This window comes from Microtus ochrogaster (genome assembly GCF_000317375.1).
Source record: "Microtus ochrogaster isolate Prairie Vole_2 chromosome 14 unlocalized genomic scaffold, MicOch1.0 chr14_random_1, whole genome shotgun sequence".
Lineage (NCBI taxonomy): Eukaryota > Metazoa > Chordata > Mammalia > Rodentia > Cricetidae > Microtus > Microtus ochrogaster.
Genome location: NW_004949096.1, coordinates 36,422,319 through 36,444,297, shown reverse-complemented (window position 1 = coordinate 36,444,297; position 21,979 = coordinate 36,422,319). Strand labels below are relative to the sequence as shown.

The following is a 21,979-nucleotide window of genomic DNA, read 5'->3' as shown; positions in this document are numbered from 1 at the left end:
AAAGAGAGAGAGAGAGAGAGAGAGAGAGAGAGAGAGAGAGAGAGAGAGAGAGAGAGAAAACAGGGAACTGAACTCCGGGCCTCGTGCATGGAAGATGAATGAACACTCTGCTATCACGCTACAGCCCCAGCTCCTATGTTTCCACCTTCGAATGTCTTAGTTATGAGACCCAGGGTTGCCCTGCACCACTGCTGGCTGAGCTCCATGGAGCACTTCAGCTGAAATGTGCCAGTGGGCGGGTGTTGGTACTTCGTTGTGGTTTTGATTTCTGGCTCCCTCTGACTAATAAGATCAGGCAGTTTCACATGCTCATTAGCTTCCTTTTATCTTCTTTTATGAGGTGGATTTCAAGTCTTTTGTGCAAAGTTGTCTCAGATTGTATCTTTTCACTATTGCAGCGTGAGAGTTCTCCACTCATTCTGGATAAAAGCTTGTGCCAGACACAGACACTGGGGGAATTGCTCCAAGGCTTAGAGCTTGCCTCTGTTCTGATGGTTGGCTTTCAGACAATAACAGTGTATCGATAGCTAATGTAAATGATGGGTGCTTTCCGTTTTTCTAAGAGATCTTTGTTTACTCTGGCTTCCAGCATAATGCTGATGATACTTCCCTGTTTTCTTTGGAAATTTATAGTTTCCCTGCTTCTATTCAGGTCTATGACGGGTCTTTAATGAGCACTTCCATATTGAGTAGGAAACAGTCCACAGTTCATTTTCCATTCAGAATCTACTTTATCTTGGTGTGGGAGGTCCTTCTGTCTATGTGTCGCTTTTACTGGCTAATGAATAAAGAACTGGCTTGGCCTATAGCATGGGAGGAGGAAGGTGGACTCAGAGAGATGCCATGGAGCTGCTACCGGAGATAGACATGCTGAAACTTTGCTGGTAGGCCATGACCTCATGGTGATATACAGATTAATAGAAATGTGTTAAATTAATATGTAAGACTTAGACAATAAGAAGCTAGAGCTAATGGGCCAAGCAGTGATTTAATTAATACAGTTTCTATGTGATTATTTTGGGTCTAAGCTAGCTGGGAGGTCAGAAAGAACAAGCGACCTCCTCCAACATTCTCTCTTCATCATTGAACTTATTTCATGTTTGTCAGAAATTGAATGAGCAAATATGTATGGCTAAGTGGACCTTGCAGTGCTCTGGTGATGTGTGCAGCTTCATACCAATGTTCCCATGACTGGACTAGGACAGCCTCAAAACACAATCCGCAGCCTCTCCTTTTCTTCCTTCTGCTTCCTGGCTGCTGAGGGTAAACTGCCACACCCTGTATCACAATGCTCTGACTTAGCACAGTGTGGAAGAGAATGCCAGTCAGCATGGGCTGAGGCCTCAGAAACTGTGGGCCAAGATCAATCTTTTCCTTGTTATACTGTGTCTTTGCGGCAAAGTGTCAAAACACTGCCTAGCAGAGACAGCACTGCTGTGTTTAAAATGAAAGGCAGGATTCAACAAGAAAATGACATAAACCTGGAGCTTTTCAGTTATAGCAATGTTTTCTTAAAAGCCAAATTCATTTAAAAATACTTTCAGATCTTTTATTTTTTGTTAGCATTTGAGTTTTTGTTTGTTTGTTGTTGTTGCTTTTTTTGTTGTTTTTTGTTTTTTTTTTGGTTTTTTTTGTTTTTGTTTTTTTGAGACAGGATTTCCCTGTGTAGGTCTGGCTGTCCTGGAACTTGCTCTGTAGACCAGGCTGGCCTCTAATTCACAGATGTCCACTTGTCTCTCCCTCCTTAGCGTCTGCTCCTAGCTGGAGTTGTTTCTCCTGGATTTTCTCCTAACCCTGTCTTCACATTGCTCATGTTTGTCTATGCTGTACTATATTGCAGAGCCCGGAGTGTGTGTCAAGATGTCAGCGTATTCCTTCTTTGTTCCTGATATCACTTGCTCACACTTGGCCCCTCTGTTTCTTGATCAGTGTTGCAAGGGGTCAATCAATTCTGTTAATCATTTCAAAGAAGAGACTTTTAAGTTTGCTGATGTTTCTCCCTGTGTTTTATATTTCTCTTATTTTTGTAGCTATCTCTACTCATCTGTTATTCTATTTCTGCCCTTTAAGGTGGCAGTTTACATAATTTGTTTCAAGCTTTTTTATTTCAATCTATACCTTGTCCTCTCCATAGAATTTGGTATGCTGTAATTTTATTATCATTCTGATTAACATACTTTTTCCCGTAACTATTCTTTTTAAAATCACCATTTTTTTTATGTTTTTTTCTTCATAGAGTATTTATTGATATGTTGCTTAATATTCAAATATTTCGGAGTTTTTTTTTTTAAGAGAAAGAGGATATTTTGGTTCAGTACTCAGCACAGAAAAAAATTGCTGGGCAAAATATCAGAATTTTATGGAGGAGGGAAAAGGGCATAACAGAAAACACAAGAGAAACTGAAGTAGCCCTCACACAGACAAAAGCTGCGCGCGCGCGCGCGCGCGCGCGCACAGCATGGAGATAACATCCACCACCCATCAAAGGAGTGAGAAGAAAAGCATGCAAACAGTTTCTGTTCTGTGGATGAGGAAGTAGACACGCCTGACGTCACCTCTCCCTCTGCGTGCAGTTTCAGTAGTTACAAAATGCTAAGTGGGAAATCAAACACATGAGAGAGGCTCAGTGAGCTGAGATACAGCCACAAAGAGATGACTCTGCAGCGCAGGAAGATGAAGCGGGGATGTCTAGGCCCTCATGGGGCATTTGGGGTGTGCTGTTAAGGGGGAGAAACAAGTCTAAGGAAGGTGACCGGCCGTAGAAGAAAATGGCTTTATGAGCAGGCACACGTGCGTACTACACTCATTAGCGGGAAAGAAATACTGCTAAAAGGAAGCAAAGGGGGAAAGGAAGAGGTGGAAGTGTGGTAGTGAGGATGAGAAAGGTGAGCCCACACTCTTCCTCATCAGGACGCAATCCCTGAGACACACAAGCGCTCTATTGTTTCCGGGTTATGATGAAACAGAACATCAGAGTATGCTCACTTCATGGTGACTAGAAGAGGAAGGGAAGGGAGGGAGGGAAGGAGGAAGGGAGGGAGAAAGAGAGAGAGAGAGAGAGAGAGAGAGAGAGAGAGAGAGAGGCTCTTCAGGGGCACAGCCCTAGTGACCCAGTTCCTCCCACTAAGACCTACCTTCTAGTTTCCGCCACTGATCAATAGGACCACCAAACTGCAGATCTGCCAATGGCTTACTCCATGGACCATGTCTGAGTCCTCAGTCACCTCTCAAGAACTGCCTGAGAGGAGCTAAGTCTTCAACACTTCAGACTGCAGAGAGCTATTTCAGCTTCAAACCATAACAGAAAGAAATGCCGAAGAACAGGGTATGCGGATGGGAAAGGAGCAAGAGTTCCCTGAATGCAGCTTTCTGCACAGCAGCGAGGCTAGGGAGCTTCACGGTTTTTTATAGAGACCTTGATAATAATAATTTTCAAAGAGACGAGAAAGGGGGTATACACCAGCCAGGATATAGGCAGACTTGAAAGAAGACTACAAACAGAGTAGAACGATTGATAATTAAATGTTAGAAACGCTGTTTGGATTCTCAGGGCTAATGTTACAGAGAAGAATACTGCATCCTCGTTAGTTAATGTGTTCCCCACCAGGAGCAATTCTGTTATGTTCTTAACATACGTCCTGGGAATTCGCAAACAAGCAAGAAACAGCAGACAGGAGAGTGACATCAGAACGATCCCTGCTGTTTGTATATGAGGTTGGATTTACCCTTAAACCCCTGTGATTTCTAATGAACATGACTCAATGTATGCTCATATTTATATTTATTCTATGGCCTTGAATAGGAAGCAGAGGGAACCGGAGGACAAGACACTGGATTTGAGCTCCTTCAAGAAGTGACTGATACAGAGTTGCCAGTAATGAAGCAAGACAAACCAGAAAGCAAGAAAATGCTCAGGAAGGGCAAGAAAATGCTCAGGAAGAGAGGGAGGGAAGGAGGGAGGGAGGGAGGAAGGAAGCACAGTAGTGGGGTGTTCAACAAAGGGGCACAGAGACCAACTGCAACAAAGCAGCTCACCATGACCACAACTGGGAACAATTTGATCAACATTATTGGATTATAACTCAAAGTATAAAATAATTATCTACAAATCCATTCTGATATAAATAGGAATTCACTGAATGGATAACTCGGGGAGAAGTTTTTTGTTTCCAAGTAATATGTGCAGGAATAGGGAAAACAGAGACTTCCTAGTCAAGAAGACAGCCGGTAGCAACGGCGGTAAGAAGGACCCACCAACAGGAAAGGACGCTGTCTTCGCAGTCCCACTTCTGAACCTTCCTTGCCACTGGTGACTGACACAGGAAGAAACCAGGGACTCTGGGTTCCAGACTGACTGCCTATAAGGAATGGGTCTAATAGTAAGATCTCGAGGATCCAAGCTCCTGTACTCCCATGGAAATGGCCACTCCTCCCTGTGCTATCAGGAGTGCAATTTCCTTTCCCACTCTCTTTTTTATTTTGACTTCCTCTTTACCTTTCTAGTCCCTCCTAGGAAAGATAACTTCAGCTCTGTGTATGAGAAAAAGAGGATATTATGTGACTATTTCCTCCAAACAGAAACACCCCTCGCTGGAGGGAGGAGGGAAGCTCATAAGACCCAGGAAGTAAACACAACTTATGAAGCACAGGAAGCCTCTAAAACTTACAGTTTACAAGGTCTCTGCACAGGCTGTATAAGTCGGAACAACTGCTGAGAGGAAGATTCCCAGCTGTCATGACCTATTCTGAGGCAGGCTTTTCGGTGACGCCCTGCCTTCCAGTCACTCCTCATCTATTCATTCTGTAGGGAATCCCACGGATTCGCTAGGCTAGACACGGGGGAGATCATCTCTTTGTTCTGTCAAGGTGTTCTGTCTGGAATGAGCAGACACTTGCTAATTTCTTTCCAGGAAAAGTCATCCACAAAAAGAGTTGGAAGTGAAGGGAAAAGAAAAAATAAAGAGAAAATGTGAATCCTAATATTGACTGGTTTTCTGGGTTGCTGTGGGCAGAGAAAGGAGCAAGACAGTAAGAAAAAGAACATGTAAAAGGGGTATTTTTCATGACACATTTTAGTCGGGGTTCTCTAAGGAACAAAACAAGTGTGTGTGTGTGTGTGTGTGTGAAAGAGAGAGAGAGAATTTATTAAGTGGGCTTTAAAAAAGTAATGATGGCCACAACAAAGAGGGAGGAGCTATGCAAATCTTGAGAGCAATGAAAGCTGGGAGTTGAGTGCAACCTGCCTTGAAGTTTCCTGCCTCTCTGTTCCCAGAACTCTCCAGGCCACTACCTCCTCCTTCCCTGGCCATGTCACCTCTTCCCTGACTCAGGATTTAAACCCTAATCTCTCACTGACCAATAAGAAGCTGTTTTACATTCCAGAGCTTTACACACTAGTCAACTGAGAGGAGGGCACAGTTTTTCACAAACTTGCAAACATTCCACTTTCTGACTCTAATGATCTATGTTTGAAGCAAAACTTTTGCTTTTTATGTGTCAAGAGACCTTCAGGAAAGTATCTGCTTGTTCTAGTCACCATGTGTGTTTTTTTGTTTGATTTTTTTTGTTTAAATTTTACTTTTACTCTTAATGATGCATGCAGAGGTACACCTCAGCAGGTGCGTGCAGCGTCTGTGGAGGTCAGGCGAGGACGATAGAGTTTGAGGAGCTGGAGTTGCAGGCTGATACCCTACATGGGTGCTGGGAATGGAAGCCAGGCACTCTGAAAGAGCAATATGTGATATGTAATATGCTTTTAGCCATGGCATCTATCCAGCCTGTTTGTTTTAAAACTTAAGAACTAGGACTAGAAAGATGGCTCGGTGGTTACCAGCAAGTGCTGCTCTTGCAGAGAACCCTGTAGTTCCCAGTACCCACATCAGGTGAACCACAAACCAACTGTAACTCAAGTTCCAGTGGGATCCGCTGCCCTTGGCCTCCACAGGTGCCTGCACTCACTTGCACATAACCCCAGCCCCCCCCCCAAACACACAGGAATACATAATTGAACATAATAAAAATGAGTCTTAAATTTCACAAGCAGACTGATGGCCACCGTTCTATCTGGACCTTCACATGAGTACAGTAAGTGGTGGATTCTGTCTGGGCTGACTGACGATTGTGTTTTCCTAGATCCATCAGATGCCTCCTAACCAGTGTTTGTGAAGCTCCTTGGTTGAGGGATGTCCTAATTGCCCTTCTCATGGGCATGCACCACTCATGGGCCATCCAGTCACCAACACGGGCAGCTTGTCTTTTCTACAGATGATAGTGCAGAGGAGAGTCCTGGCCTCAACCAATAGACATGAGCAAAGTATTGTCAGGGCTGAACTTGTAGCAAGCGGAACAACTGCCATTGCCTGCAGAAGTGCTGTGTTGTCCTTCCGTTTCAAAGATCTACTTTTAAGTCCTACACAGTAGGAGTATTCAGGCTGTGTATTCATGACAATAAAAACCAGAGAGAGAGAGAGTAATTGTCTAAATAGAAAGTGCTACATAGTTACACTTCTAGCAACCTTGTTTCCAGCCTCTACTAACTCTCCATCCAATCTCCATAGAAGGAAAATCAATGGTAGTATGTATTTGTTTTTAAATCAGTTTACTGCCTAGGATTTGATGTTAAGTCCTGATGCTTGCTTGCAAACCACTCCCCTTCCCTTTCAACTTGGCCTTGTGGCGTGGTGGAGGGGAGCCTGCACCAGCTTTCTGAAAACAATCTTTTCCAGTTGATTCCTACACCCTCTAAAGCAGAGGCTCATACTGTAAACTTGACCAACTACCTGTGTCTGGAGGAGTCACAGACCCTAGAGGAGAATAGTATCGCCATTTTCCTAAACCAACAAAGCTTCTAACCATACTCTAAATACTTATCCTTATAGCCATAGGTAAGTGTAGGTATTGCCCTTTGTGGTGGTTTCAATGGGAATGGCCCCACAGAGTCATATGATTGAATACTTGGTCCCCAGACTGTAGAACTGTTCAGGAAGGATTAGGAGGTGTGGTCTTATTGGAAGAAGTGTGTCACTGGAGGTGAACTTTGAGAGTTCAAAAGGCTCATTCCATTCTCGCTTATCTTCCTGACTCTCTGCCTCCTGCTTGCAGCTAAAGATGTGATCTCTCAGCTCCTGCTCCAGCACCACATATGCCTGCCTGCTGCCACACTCTCCGTCATGATGCTCACAGACTCTAACCCTCTGCAATGACAAGCTCCAAATCAAACACTTATTTTATAAGTTGTTTTGGTCATGGTGGTTTATCATGGCAATAGAAAAAGGGAGACCCCCTTCAGCAAAGAAGTTTCTTTTTGGCCACCAATGGGGGCTATTACAGAGATCCACAACTGGTCAAAATGTGGAGAGCAAGTGACCAGGATGTTCAGCCCCACTTGGTACACATACAACACAACCTCCACATCTAAGGTGTGGGGAACAGAGAGGCAAAGGGGACAGAAAGCCTGTAAGAACCAGAGGACTGGGACTGGTGAAAAATCATGTATTCTTGGCTTGACAGGGATGCTGCCTGTGAAATCTCAACATATTGTGGCCTAAATAGGCCCTGCCTAAAGGCAATAGGTGTTGGAAAAATTCCTACCCCCTGGAGGAAGAGCTCCAGGCAGTCAATAGCTTCTGAGAGAGAGAACTGGTTTTCTCCAGCACACATCATCTGATAGGTTATCTGGTCCCAAGTGATCATCAGTAAACATATTGTTATATAACCATAGCTATGTTATGGATATAAGAGGGAAGGGGAAGGCAGAGATAGAGGGGGTGAAAGGATGGATGAAAATAATGCAAATATATTATACATATCTATGAAATTCTTAAAAACTAAAGAAAACAAAAAATAAAGAGATACATCTAATGTGAGAGAATGCTGCCAGCGATGAGAGGCAGTCCATGAACTAAGTCCAGACTTACCACATTCTCACCCCACCACCCATCCAGCTTCTGTAATGTATCTTCGCAAGCAAAGTCGTTTTTTCAAACATACCAATTACTGATGCTCCATCTTCTTGTCCACAGAGCTTTCCTGTAGAGTGGCGGCTTTTCGTGACGTGATATTCTCAATGTGACAAGCTATCGCTCATTGGTTTCTATTTTCTCCTACCCGTGGGGAACTGAGGCAACAACTATGAACAGCCCTTGCACCCCAAGTTTGGAAAACTGGAGAAATGAGCCCATATGGGAGCTCAGGGGATCAATGCTCTCCAATGTCACTAGCAAAGCAGAAAAGCTTCCCTGGTACTCTGAAGAGAAGCCCTGACCACTCTGGGCAGAGAAACACGTTGTCAAGTGATGGCACAGGCTGGATCTGCTGTAGGATCCTCTTGTCACTATAGGGTGGGGGTAGAGTGGCTGTCCAAAGCACTGAGAAGTTTGGCCAAGCATGGCTCTAATGGAATGTGCTTTTGAGGAAATAAAAAAAGTCAAGGTTTTACCAAAGAACTAGGAAGACACGCAGATTTCCAAAGCCCTCATGGCTTTGCCTTTTCATCCGAAAAGCTCTAAGCCAAATATTCCAGCTGTTTTCAGGAATATTGTGGATGCTAGATGAATTTTCCCTTCTTTGACCACTAGTCAAAGACTGTTGAACCAGCTCTGCTTAGGTTAGATGTCCAAACTGCTGATAAGAATCATTTTATTACAATATCCAATTCATTTATGGAAGTAAACACAAGCCCACTCACAGCCAGCTGATGAGTGAAAACTAAAAACTAAAATAATAGATGTCCGTATTCTTTCTACTGACCTTATAGGTTTTGTCTTAATTTCGCCTCAGGCGAAAACTAGATGTGGACTTTCCCCAAGGCAGGAGCCTGCTTGATAATCTTCACGGTCTCTTTTCTAATTAGCCCTTGAAACTTCTGTGTGCTATGAATATTTAATCGTATTGTCTATAAACAGGTTACAGGACGATAGAAACTTGGGTAATTAACATGAATGCAAGAGTTAGAGCTTCCGCGGCTGCTTTGCATATCCAGTGGTATTCCAGCAGGCAGCGCATTTGCATTGTACGCGGCCTTATTATTCTAAATTACAGAAGAGGACGCTGAAGTTTGGCAGCAACGAACGTTAGCTGTCGGGCTCTAGAGCCCTCTCCAGTTTTTTCAGCACATCCTTTGCCTAGTGTTTATTTGATGTTTGGAAAATACACTGGCATGTGTGAAAGTTTTCTTCTCTCGCAATCAGACTAGACACTAATGAAAACGATTACTTCTCCCCCGGCAGAGAAGAACTGTAAACAGAAAATATTTCTGAATGTTTAGCAAGTCTTAGAGCATCTATACTATGTGGGGAATAGAAATAAGAGCGGCAGAATCACCGTGAAAGACACACCTGCATGTGCATCTAGGAGGGCATTTCTAGAAAGGGCTCACTGAGAAGGAAAGGTCTACCCTGAATGCAGGCAGTGTGATCCCAAGGGCTGGGCTGGATATAAAGGAAGGGAGTGAGCCATGCACTCACTGTAGGCACATGTGGCTGGCTGCCTCGAGCTCCAGCGGCCATGCCTCCACTGCTATGATGGATAAGCACCCTCAAACTGAGAGCCAAAGCAAACCCTTCTTTCAGCTATTTTTGTCAGATATTTTATAAGGCAGTCAGAAAAGCAACTAACATGCAGGGTATATGCACGGGTTTTCCAGCCATGAGCATGTTTTTTAAATACAAAGGAAGTATTGTTCCATCATGTCTGTGATTATTACTGTGGCTCTCTTTGTTCTGGCATTTGGGGATTTCCCACTGGTTGGATTGTTATAATCTTTTTCCTCTCTTGGAATTTCATCTCCCACCTTTTCTTCTACAGTATCTAGAAGATGCTTTGTAGGTTGAGTGTCCTCCGTTCCCTGGGATGCATCTTTGCCCTGGGTTATAGACTTCCCACTCTGCAGCTGACTCCATTATGAAAAGGCCAGGGTGTGCAGAGTGGTGTAAATCGCTAGACTGTGCCATTGTGGTCGGCAGAGCATCACCTCATATCTCTGACTGGAAGATGGACCGTGCTCACCCCCGAGCCCAGCTTCCTGTGAGTTCTTACCCAACGTGGCTCTGTTTCATAAGTGTGAGTCTTAACTGCTCATGTGTTTCCAGGAATCCTCTGCCTTCAGCGTATTTCCTGAGAGAATGCCTGTCTCTATACACACCGCACCCTCTATATTCCTGGCTCCTTTGTGTGGGATGAGGTGACATTACTATGTAACTGATATGAAAAGAGGTAGTCGGAAAGAGAGTTCTAGGGACTCAGGTCTGGTCCTCTGAGCATCTAGTTCCAGTACGGAAGAAGAGCCACTCTCCGTAGCCTGGTTCTTCAGCCCTGAGCACTGACTCAGGATCAAGAAAGGATGAGTGAAGCTTTCTGGGATCTCGTTGACCGATTGCCTTGGACCAAAGAATGAAACACACAGACCTGGAGTGTTTCATCAAACCAACCCTCTGGCACTGTGCATGACAACTATTTCCTCCTGATAGCTCTCAATGAAGCTATATATATTTCTCATATGTGTTTGTTTGTGAGTGGGTACCTGTATGTAGGCCTGTGTGGGTGAGTGGATAACCACAAAGGTGTGTACACGTGTGTGGAAACCAGAAGTCATGAGCTGTTCTCCTCAACCCTTTCTCTTTTCCAGTCTCTTATGTTTGAGACAGGGTCTCTTACTGAACAAGGAACTCACTGACTAGCAAACCCCAGGGAAACTCTTGCTTCCATCTCTCCAGCCCTGGTTATACAAGCGTGTGCTATCACCCTCAGCTTTGGGAGTGCCTGGGAGGATACTAGCCACACAAACGTAGGTCCTTGTGCTTGTGTGGTAACCGCTTTAAGAACTGAGCCATGTCCCCACATGTTGAATTATGTTTTCACAGAAATCTATGGATTCCTCAACAGGAAATACAGTGCACCGCAGGTCAACACGTTGCTAATTTTACACGTGTTCAATGGACACATTTTCTCCAGAGGACAACATATTTTCTCTACATCTGAACATTACATTTCCAATGAAAAGCACGACACTGCCCCTGCCATGGTGCCAAGTGACGCTTACCAGTGGGATTCCAGAACAGGACACAAAGGGTTAATCAGTAGTGTCATGCTTCTGGAGCCCTGACCACTTCCCCAAGCTTCTGAGTATGCAGAGTCATCCCCTGTTAAAGTCAGCATGGAGTCAGCTATGCCTTGCAGACTCATCCAGAAGGAAAAAGATGTAACAGTAGCTTTACCTTATGGTAAATCCTGGACACCAAACTCCGCTGAAGAACCCTTTCTCGAAAATTCACTGCCTTTAGCAGAAAGGTAAGATGGCCCACTGTGTCAGTGTTAAATGCCAGGAAACTGGAGAGGAAACACAGAGAACATTGCTGTCAGTTTGGTTTTTCAAACAAAGTCACTTTCAAGAGCTCCTCAAGGAGGACTTATAAAGAGTAGTGAGAGCGGGAGAGATGGCTCTCAGCAGGGAGTGGTTAAGAATGCACACACCCTGCCCTTATGGAGGAGTTTGGTTCCCAGTACTCACATCACAGCTCACAACTGCCTGTGCCTCCAATGCCCTGGCCTCTGCAGGCACCTGCACTCAAGTGTATAAATGCACACCCAGACACACATGCATATACACATAATTTTTAAAAATATTTTAAAGAATAAAAGTGCCAGACAGATGTCTCAGTGAGCAAAACAACACACAAACCTAATGACTTCAACCCTTGGATTCCACAGTGGAAGAAAAATCAGTTCCCAAAAGTTGTTCTCTACCCTCCATGCATACACGGGGGCCCAGGTACACACACATACACACACACACACACACACACACACACACACACACACACACTATAATGATGATGATGATTGCTATAATAACAATGTATATTTAAAAACCAAAAGCACTTTCTTCCTAAGCAGGCATTATGAACATGCACCTCCCTCCCAACTCCCACTGGCATACATGTTCTTCTTGCAGTACTTTCTGGCAGGTGCTTGGCTCCAGTTTATTCTACATATTTACCCTCGCGGTTTAGAAGCAATATGGCGTCCTACTTTTCCTACTGACTATGGCATCTTAATCTAGAGTCAATATTATATGTGTGTTTATTAACACACAATTCCCATCAAGTGAAGGTTATGACAACTTCCAATACTTTTGAGTTACTAGTATCTAGTGTTGAGTTCTTATTGAGCATTATCTATATTGAGTCATTATTATCTAGCATGCCAATACCATCATAATCAATGTATTGTTCAGGAAACTGACTCAGGAGGATGCAGTCACCTGTTGGATGTCCCAGAGAGTGTAGTGACAGGGGCGGTGGGCTATGTTCCTGGCACCCAGCCACCTGCATGGCTAGCTTTATCTGAAATAATTACACAGAAACTGTATTCTTTTAAACACTGCCTGGCCCATTAGTTCCAGCCTCTTATTGGCTAGCTCTTACATATTGATCTAAGCCATTTCTAATATTCTGTGTAGCACCATGAGCTGGCTTACCAGGAAAGATCTTAACCTGTGTCTGTCTGGAGTGGGAGAACCATGGCGACTGACCTGACTCAGCTTCTTTCTCCCAGCATTCTGTTCTGTCTACTCCGCCTACCTAATTTTCTGTCCTATCAGAGGCCAAGCAGTTTCTTTATTACTTAACCAATGAAACAACAGATAGAAAGATGACCTTCCTCCATCAAGAGGGAACACCTAGACTTGGTGAGTTTTATTTTGGGGTATACCAATGTTGGAGGGAATAGGTGTCCCACGGGGCTATAGGCAAGGCCAGAGTAAATAGATTATGCATTCCCTCGTGAGGTAGCTGTTGATAGCGTCCCCATTTGACTAAAGGGGAAACTGAGGCATGGGGGCATCAATAGATTTGAAGACCAATAGGCAAAATGGCCCCTGCCCTGGGTTTTTCCTCACCCACGCCTGACTTGGTACTGGTTTTGTGTTTCTTCTCCATGAACCTCCCGACAACCTAGACCACAACAAACAGGGGTACCAGTGAGATGGCCCTGCAAGAAAAGGTGCTGCCTGTCAAACCTGATGACCCGATTTCAATCCCTGGGGCCCACACAGAAGAATAAGAGAGCAGACGCCTCTATGTGTCCTCTGACCTCCATACACATGCTAGGACACGTGCACACACACACTCCCAAGTAAATCATTAAATAATATTTTCAAAAATGTGTGTTCTACTGGCTTGCGTCTCTGTTGCTATGATAGAACGCTGACCCAAACCAATTGGGGGGGGGCATTGATTTGGCTTATAGTCCCTGGTCATTCTCCATCACTAAGGGCAGTCAGGGAAGGAACTCAAGGCAGGAACCTGGAGGCAGGAACTGAAGCAGAGGCCATGGAGGAACATTGCTTACTGGCTTGCTCCTCATAGCTTGCTCAGCCCAAGACCATGTGTCTACAGGTGGCACCATCCCCACAGGGATGGGCCATCACACATCAACCGTCAATCACGAAAATCACCCACAGACTTGCCCATGGGCCAATACGATGGGGGCATTTTTTCAAATGGGTCTCACCCTTCTTGTATGACTCTATGTTATGGCAAGTTGACTGAAAACTGACCAGTATGTATAAAATGAATTCATACTAAGGTTTGCCCATAGCTTACCTCCCCTTCCCTGCATCCTGGTAAAGTGAGTGATTTTAAGACCCAAACAAGTCAGATTTTCACTAATTAACCCTTAAAACCCAAGTTATTGCTGTTCATTGTAAGCAGAAGAGCATCCGTCATGAGCCAGAATAGCAAAGTGCTGACTGAGCAGTTATCTCTCACAGAGACAGAAGGAGAGGGGGATGCTTATACATCCCATTCCGGGGAAATCTCAATTATATATCAATGCTCATTCTGAACCTAGCGTCAGAAAGCCAAGTTCCTGACTCAGCCTAGTTCATAAAAGATACAAAGAACTCACATCATTTATTTTTTAAAACGTGTCTTAGTCATCCAAGAGCTAGTCTATGAAACCCAGAGCCGTGAATGTTTGTGTTGGAAACTGCCATTGTATCTTGGGATGCTTACCACAGGTCAATGTCTGTTCTTTCAAGTCTGTGCACTGTGTGTGCAGGACCTCACTCACACATCTGTGTTCTCTGTGAATCCAAAGGAGTCACCCAAAGTAGAAACCCTTGAAACCTGGACCACCGCTGAAAGGGGTCTCTCGGATAACTGCCTGTTTTACACGGGAGTCAGGATGACTGTAGAATCAAAACTAGATTAAATGCAAACGTGCATCATTGGTCCTTAGAGAAATGCAAAGGAAATCGGGAGAGAAACAGCTCGCTACACCCAGAAGTCTGTCCAAAATTAAATACTCTGTGTCAAATATTGCCAAGGACACACAGCAGCCAGAATGCTTATACCTACCCATGAAAGTGTCAAATATCCAAACCCACTCTGGAAATCTCTCAGTTTCTCATAAAATAAGCACATGTGCTATGACCTAGCAATTCCATGTCTCCTACATGCCCGAGAGAAATCAAGAGGAACACTCATAAAAGGCTTCTATAAGAATATCCATAGCTGTCCTGCTCATTGGACTGAAAAGCTAGAAACATCCCAGGTGTCTATCTGTTATACGAGAATGGAAACAAATCATAGCAAACCCATAAAATACCACTAAGTAATAAAAGGGGAAGAAGTAATCCGTGGGACACCATGAGTAAATCTCAAAAAGCATTATATTGAATTATTGAGGCAGCCACAAAAGAGTAGAGTTGGTATGTTCCATTTCTATGAAATCCTAGAATGGGAAACTCTAGTCTTTGGCAGAAAAATATCAGAATAATCTGCATGTATTTGCCAAAAACTCAACAAGTGTACATTTAAAACACGTGAGGGGTATCATAAGAAAGTTCCAAATAAGAGGAAAAGAAATTGTCCCCACAGGTTGAACTCGAGTAAACAATGCTCTTTCAAAGTGTGCTAATGTCTGTAGTTTACTTTAAAATGCACAGGAAGGAGATGGCTAACGAGTGACGTCATCCGTGGATTCCCATTAACGATGTTCTGACTGTATGGTAACGATCCCACAAGCTCACAAGGGAACTGAAAACTTACCACTGTCTAGTGATAACATGGCCAAGTATAAAATCATAACACAAGAGCCAGGTATGGTGGCACATGACTTTAACCCCAGAACTCAGGAGGCAGAGGAAGGCGGATCTCTCGGTTTGAGCCTAGTCTGGGCTGCCGAGCATGTTCCAGGACAACCAGGGCTACACAGGGAAATCCTATCTTAACATAAAAAAGAAAGAAAGGAAAAGAGATCAGAGCACACATCCAGGACTTGTGTGCTTATGCAGATGCTGCAGCAGACAGCTTTACTGTGCTGCCTGTCAGTCGTATAAAAGTACAGCAAAGTCATATATAAGAACACCATGAAATAGATATAAAATGTAGTGCTATATAATGATAATAACTATGTTAGACTTTTGTGTATTTACTATGCCATACTTTAACATTATTTTAGCATATAATGTAAAAAGAGTTGTTAAAATCTTTACACTTACACAGTTCCATCAGTGATGGCCTGGTACACGTGTGGTGATACCATGTCCTGTGATTTCACCAAGAGTTCAAGCTGAACACTCATCTATACTGTCCAGATTTGTGATATACATTCCATGATGTTCCCACTACGAAACATCCTGAGGCCTCCCTTCTCAGAACTCGTCCCTGTTGTCGAGTGACACAGGACTGTGTATATGTGGTGGAGATTTAGCGTGAGCAATACAAGTAGCGTGTTCATAGTATAATTTCCATGGAAGCCTCTTCATGGAAGGTGAATACATGAATCTTTACCCTCAGATCCTTCAAGTCTTGTTGCATATCTGACAAGTTTTATAATCTGATATAGATAATGCTTCACTGTAAGGCAAAATCTTGGCTCTCCTCAATATCCAGAGACCTCTGTAGAGCTTTCTAGACTGATATGAGTAGAGAGGGTAACAGTGGCAGGCCCACCTGCAGGAGAGCACAAGGCAGAACTTCCTGGGACAACCCAGTACAATCCAGGGCACTCCCTGCCAAGAAACATCTGTACTCCCCATGCCAGTGTCGTGAAGTCTCTGGACCATGTCTGCTCCCTATACAGTCCAAATGAAGGACATCCTTGGGTGACCCCACGATGGCTTCCTGCTTGGAGGAACTTCATAGAATCGGGAAGCACTCATCCCTTCATTCCGCATGTCCCCACCTGATCCTGTGTACTTCTTCTGAACATTATCGCTAAGAGTGGATTCATCCTGCGTACTGGAGTCTGAGTCCCATGGGAGCAGAGTCTAGCTACTGCTGTGTCACACCAGAGCCTTGTCCAGTGCACAGGGAAAACCAGAAATGTGTTGGTGGCAATAGCTCGCCTCAACAGAAAAACCAAAGTGTGGGATTTAAGTGAAAAAGCACCAACATATGGAATGAGTAAATCCTGGCTGTGTAAGACAGAAAACTGTTCTAGAGGTTGTTTTAGTTCCTTTTCTATTTCTGACGAGGCACCATGACCAAGATAACTTACAGAAGAAAGGGTTTATTTGGGGCTTACAGTTTCAGGGGTGTAGAGTCCAGGACCATCATGATAGGGAGTATGGCAGCAGGCAGGCTGACACGGTGCTGGAGTAGTAGCTAAAAGCTTACATCTTGAGACACAACTCCCAGGCAGAGAGAGCTAACTAAAAATGGCACGGGCTTCTGAAACCTCAAAGCCCACCCGCAATGACACTCCTCCTCCAACAAGGTCATACCTCCTTTCTCATTCAAACCACCAGAGGTTAATAAGTAGACAAAAAATAAATGGGCTAGCACTTTTCAAATACTTCTATTTGGAACACTGCCTTGGCACATCTCAAATCTATCCTGGACAGTTTGCAGAGGGTACCAGTTTGCATGCTGAGCATGCCACGCTCCCATAACAGAAACGAGTCCTGCTATGTTATCCAGAAAAGAAACAAAACTGGGGATGATTTGCTCCCAGCTGTGAAGAAGTTTCCCCAAGCTGATTTCTTCCCATGTCCCAGAAAACACGAGCAAGGTGTTTCACTAATTTGTACAAAATACCAAAATACTGAACGCAATTCCATGACTATCAAAGGTGCAGACTGAGTAAGACAGTCAGATTGTGGCATGTAGCCAGACAGTGGTGGTGTATGCCTTAAATCCTAGTACTCAGGAGGCAGAGGCAGGCAGATCTCTGTGAATTCGAAGCCAGCCTGGTCTACACGGGCTTCTTCCAGGACAGCTAGGGCTATGCTAGATAGAGAAACCCTATCTCGAAAAACAAAACCAAAACAAAACAAAAAAAAGTATACATGCAGAACTATTGCAACATGTTGTAATGAAGCTGTGTGGCTACTTAAATAGATAGCTTAGGTAAACCATAGAAGCAAAATCTCAGGAGAAAACAGAAAGCTATGAAATACATCAGATATCATGCCTTTCCAGTTACAGTCAATATACTAAAAATAAATAAAAACAACCCAGCCATAGATTCCCCAAGCCGGTCTAGCTGGGGTCAGATCTTAGCCCTGCCACCCATATTCCATGTAACTCTGAGAAAAATACTTGACTTCTTCACCTCAGTTTCTCTACCTGTAAAGTGTAAATAAGAGCCTGCCTCAGGAAGTTTTAAGATTGAAGCTCACAGAATAAAAATTAAAGAAGGAATTTGGGAGAAAGAGCAGAACCAGAAATAGTTTAGGTCTTAAGTTGGGCGGTAGGCACATAAGCCTCCATTTCACATGCTCCCTACTGCGTTTGCAAACAACAGATACTAAACTTGTCAAGCAGGAGCAAGGTGGCCCATGCCAAGGCTCTATCAACAGACCCAGAGTAAAACCTTATGGAGCTAAGGACACTATCTTAGGCGATGTGTACCTGGTTCTCAGTTTGTCACTGGCAGTTGCAGTCCAGTTCTGGATCAGCCCCAGGACTGGGTTCTTCTTATACCGCTTGTTGTACTGGGCCAGCAGTTCCCGGGCCACGACCTGCACAGAAAGTTAATGCTGCATCAGCTGTTCTCACAAATGTATGGCCTATCCGTGTCCTCAAACGTGGCAGTCAGAGTAAGTCCACCTGCTATTAGCAAGCTCTTTGGAAAAAAAGAAATCTAAGACCCCATTCTTCTGGGGACCTCCATAGCCCATGGTAGATATGTGGCATTTACCAGACCACTCTGCTCCCACCCCATGGTTGAGTCCTAACTCTGGAGAACTGCTCTCTCTCCCTTGGCTTCTGCCAGCCTCCCACACCAGCCTTGGGACCAGCCATCTTAGTCGATGCATCACGTGAAATCTACTTTCAATGGCCCAGACATCTCTGTTCCCTTTTCTGCCTTTGACTTTCTCTGGTTGATTAAACCTTTGGAGGATACTATTAAAATATGCTAGGCAGTGGTGGTGCACGCCTTAAATCCCAGGAGGCAGAAGTAGGTGGATCTCTATGAATTCAAGGTCAGCCTGATCTACAGAATTCATTCCAGGATAGCCAAGGCTACACAGAGAAACCATATTTCACACCCACCCATCCCCCACAAAAAAACCCTGCAAACAAAGCAATCTATCATTATCCACCAATTTATCAATATCTACCCCTCCCATGACTTTAAAGTTAGAATTCTGTTTCAAGACACTGAATACTGTTGCAGATCCGTTCAGAAATATCTGTGGGTCAGCCACAAAGGAGGCCCAGCAGACAGTGCACAGCTAGAACTCCATGCGTGAGAGGTGTAACTTGGCTCAACCTGCCACTGACCATAGCTCCTATAGGAAGAATGAGTCCAAGCAGAACCAGCCAAACCTTGAACAGTGTTGCCTAAGCTCAGGCTGTGTGGTGACTACAGTCCCACACTAACAAATGGTTGTCAAGGCACCCAGCCAAGGGGCACTGATTCACCTTTTCTCAGCCTTCAATTCTAAAAAATGTTCCTCATTATTTTGCAACAGCATGCATATTCTCTCTCTCTCTCTCTCTCTCTCTCTCTCTCTCTCTCTCTCTCTCTCTCTGTGTGTGTGTGTGTGTGTGTGTGTGTGTGTATGTGTGCGCACGTACATGTGAGTAGGCACACTCACCCAGGTGTGGGAGTGTGTAGGCCCAAAGTAAATGTCAGGTTTCCTATCCATTGCCCAACCTTTGGCTTTTTTTTTTTTCCACAGGTTTCCTGGTTGAAGCTGGAACTTGACATTTTGGCTAGGTTGGAGGAGGGAGCTCCTGGGGTCTGTATCCATTCCCTGAGTGCTAGGGTTAAAGATACACACATACACACAGTCACACCCAACTTTTACATGGGTGCTGGGGATCTGACCCAGATCCTTCATGCCTACCCAACAGGCATTTTGCCCATGGAACTGGCACCCCAGTACTTAACCCTTATATCAACACATTCAGACAGCACTTTCCTTTTTTGGTCACAGAAACTACATCTTCATGTAAATGAACGCAGGGCTCTTAGAGAGCCACACTGCTCACAGGAGAGATGCTGGAAGCTCTGAGCTTTTTTTTTCTTTTTTCTTTTCTGTAGGAACTTTGTTAGCACTGGTACGTGAGACCAGGTGTGCAGTGCAGGGGACAACCTCATCCAGCAGAGGACTACACTGCCTGCCATGTTCTACCTCAGGCCATGTTCAAACGCTGGTAGGAGCCTGGGATCTGACTCGGGTACAGCAAAGCTGTTGGGTTCTCTGGGGCCAGACTCTAGGGAGATCAGCTTTAGGTCAGCACACAGTGATACAGCCATTCTCCTTCCCTACTGATGGCACTCTGCAATACTCCCAGCTCTACCTGGGGCTTAAGCCTCGGCTGTAGTCGGCATTTGAGGCTGTCCTGGCAATTCTCTGTAGAAATGCAGGCATTGCTACGTCTTACTGAGATTTGTATTTTGCCTTATTATAAATATTTTCCGGACATCATGATGGCTCAGTGGATAAAAGCTCTCGCCACTGACTCTGATGGCCTGAGTTCAGTCCTCTGCATGGTGGAAGGAGAGAACTGGTTGCTACAAGTTGTCCTCTGACTTCCCAATTCTCTGGCAGGAAGTAGAGGAAGCCCTGCAAGAGTGGAGCCCTGACTAAAGAGTAAATGTCCGCTGTTGATACCGGCATGACCAAGGACTGCGAAGCTTCAGATCCACAGGCAGGTGGTAAGACCTTCCCCATGGGGTGAGGCCCAGCAAATGCAAAGCCTTCCCTTGGGGCGTTAAATGCAAGTGTCGATAGTGTGGGCAGAGAACGGCTTCCCCCAGCCCCACCATATTTATGGACAGAACACTGCTCTCCCTTAGAGACTGCTTCCACGAGATCAGCCAAATCTCCCTCCTTAATCCAGCCGTGTACAGTAATCCCAGACCCCTTGCTTATCTGCATGCAGTAACCATGCCTCCCGATTCAATGCTATACACTCTGAGTTTCCCGGCTGCAGCTTTTCCAGCAGGGAGCCCCAGTCCACCCTAAACCAGGATTTTGGTCTGTGTATCTCTTATTTCTTTACTCATTCACACCGCCTCATCAGGTCGGGTCTCTGGAACTGTGCAATGACATGACATTTTTGTTTGGTCCCTTGAAGCATTGTCTTGAAATTTCAAATTTATGTCTTTAGGGGCCAGAGAGATGGCTCGGAGGTTAAGTACACTGACTTCCAGAGGACACAGGTTTGATTCCCAGTACTCATCTGGCAGGTCACAACCTTCTGTAACTCCAGTTCCAGGAGATTGGATGCCCTCTTTTGTCCTCCATGGGTGCACAGACATATATACAGGCAAAACACTTATACACAGAAAATAAAAATAAATAAATATTTTCAAAAATAAGTTCTACCTTTAGATGGACAACATGGCCAAAGGTTTTATCTTGGGATAAAGAGGGTGAAATGAAATATGAGAGGCCAAGTAACATGAGTATTTTTATGACAGCTACAGCTATATAAAATAAGCGTGAAAACCAAACATTGCCAATAGCGAGAGAAACAACCAACTCTAAGTGGAAGTGGAATTAAAACGACCCAGCAGTCAAGCTCAAGGTTCACCGCTGTCTTATGAGGACTAACATTTGCAGGTTTTGTTCTGTTTAATTTATGATTGTTCCAACTTGATCTCCCTCTAGTTCCAAAAGCAACATCATTCCAGCTGTTACACACTGGCTGTTTCTGATTCCTGCCCACTACAGTTTTCCCTGGATTTACTGCCCCACCTCAAAACAAAGCAATGTTGGCCGCTGTGGTCTCCCTGCTGCCTAGAACGTAGGTATCAGGAGGGCAGATGTGTTCGTTCTTCACCAGCAGACAAGGAACAAAAAACTGGAGAGTCCCAAAGCCACTGGATTCAAGTTCGCTCTCGACTGAGCGAAGTGAACGGGCACATTCCTGTCCTAACTTCACCGCCTCTCTCCAGTCCCTCAGTGACACCCTCTAACTCTGTCACTGCTGAATCTTTCTGATTTAAGCGACTCAAATTGGGAGTATTAAGTCACCCTAATTAGAATAAAATAATAATCAACTTCCTCCTGCTAAATTTAAGAGAGACAAGAAAAACTGCCCCCTGGCTAGCACCACAGAAGCAGATAACCACTTGTGGGTCTCTACTCCTTTTCTAGGCCAGGAGACAAATCAATGTTTTCCAAATGGGCTATTTTGCACAGCTGATGGCTCCGTGGTGAGACTCCAGGTGTAAGCAGACTTCCTTGTCACTGTGCAAATGTCCAACCACACAACGCAATGGGAGGTCTGCTTGGGCTCCCAGTTTCACAGCACGGAGGGCATAGAGGGGCAGAGCCCCAGGCATCATGGTGGTCAGAAAGCAGAGGCAGAGAGGAGCCCACTAACTGACTTTCTGCTGTCCCCTGGTCATTCCAGCTGGGCTCCAGGCCGATGGGATGGTACAGTCAAGGGTCCTCCTGGATAATCCTCATAGGCATACCCAGGTGTGTTTTGATAATCTTCCAGATAGTTCTTAAATCTAATTTAGTAGAATGATCCCCCAGACTAGTGATAGATGCTCTCTCAGTCAC

At 44.6% G+C, this 21,979-nt stretch overlaps 1 protein-coding gene across 1 annotated transcript in view; it reads right to left on the bottom strand.

Annotated features, from left to right (window-relative positions):
• Positions 1–21,979, bottom strand: part of Acoxl (acyl-CoA oxidase like) — a 249,683-nt gene that overhangs the window by 64,821 nt on the left and 162,883 nt on the right. Inside the window, 2 exon segments of the mRNA XM_005364451.2 lie at positions 11,214–11,325; positions 17,859–17,968. Coding sequence (XP_005364508.1) covers positions 11,214–11,325; positions 17,859–17,968 — 222 coding nt within the window.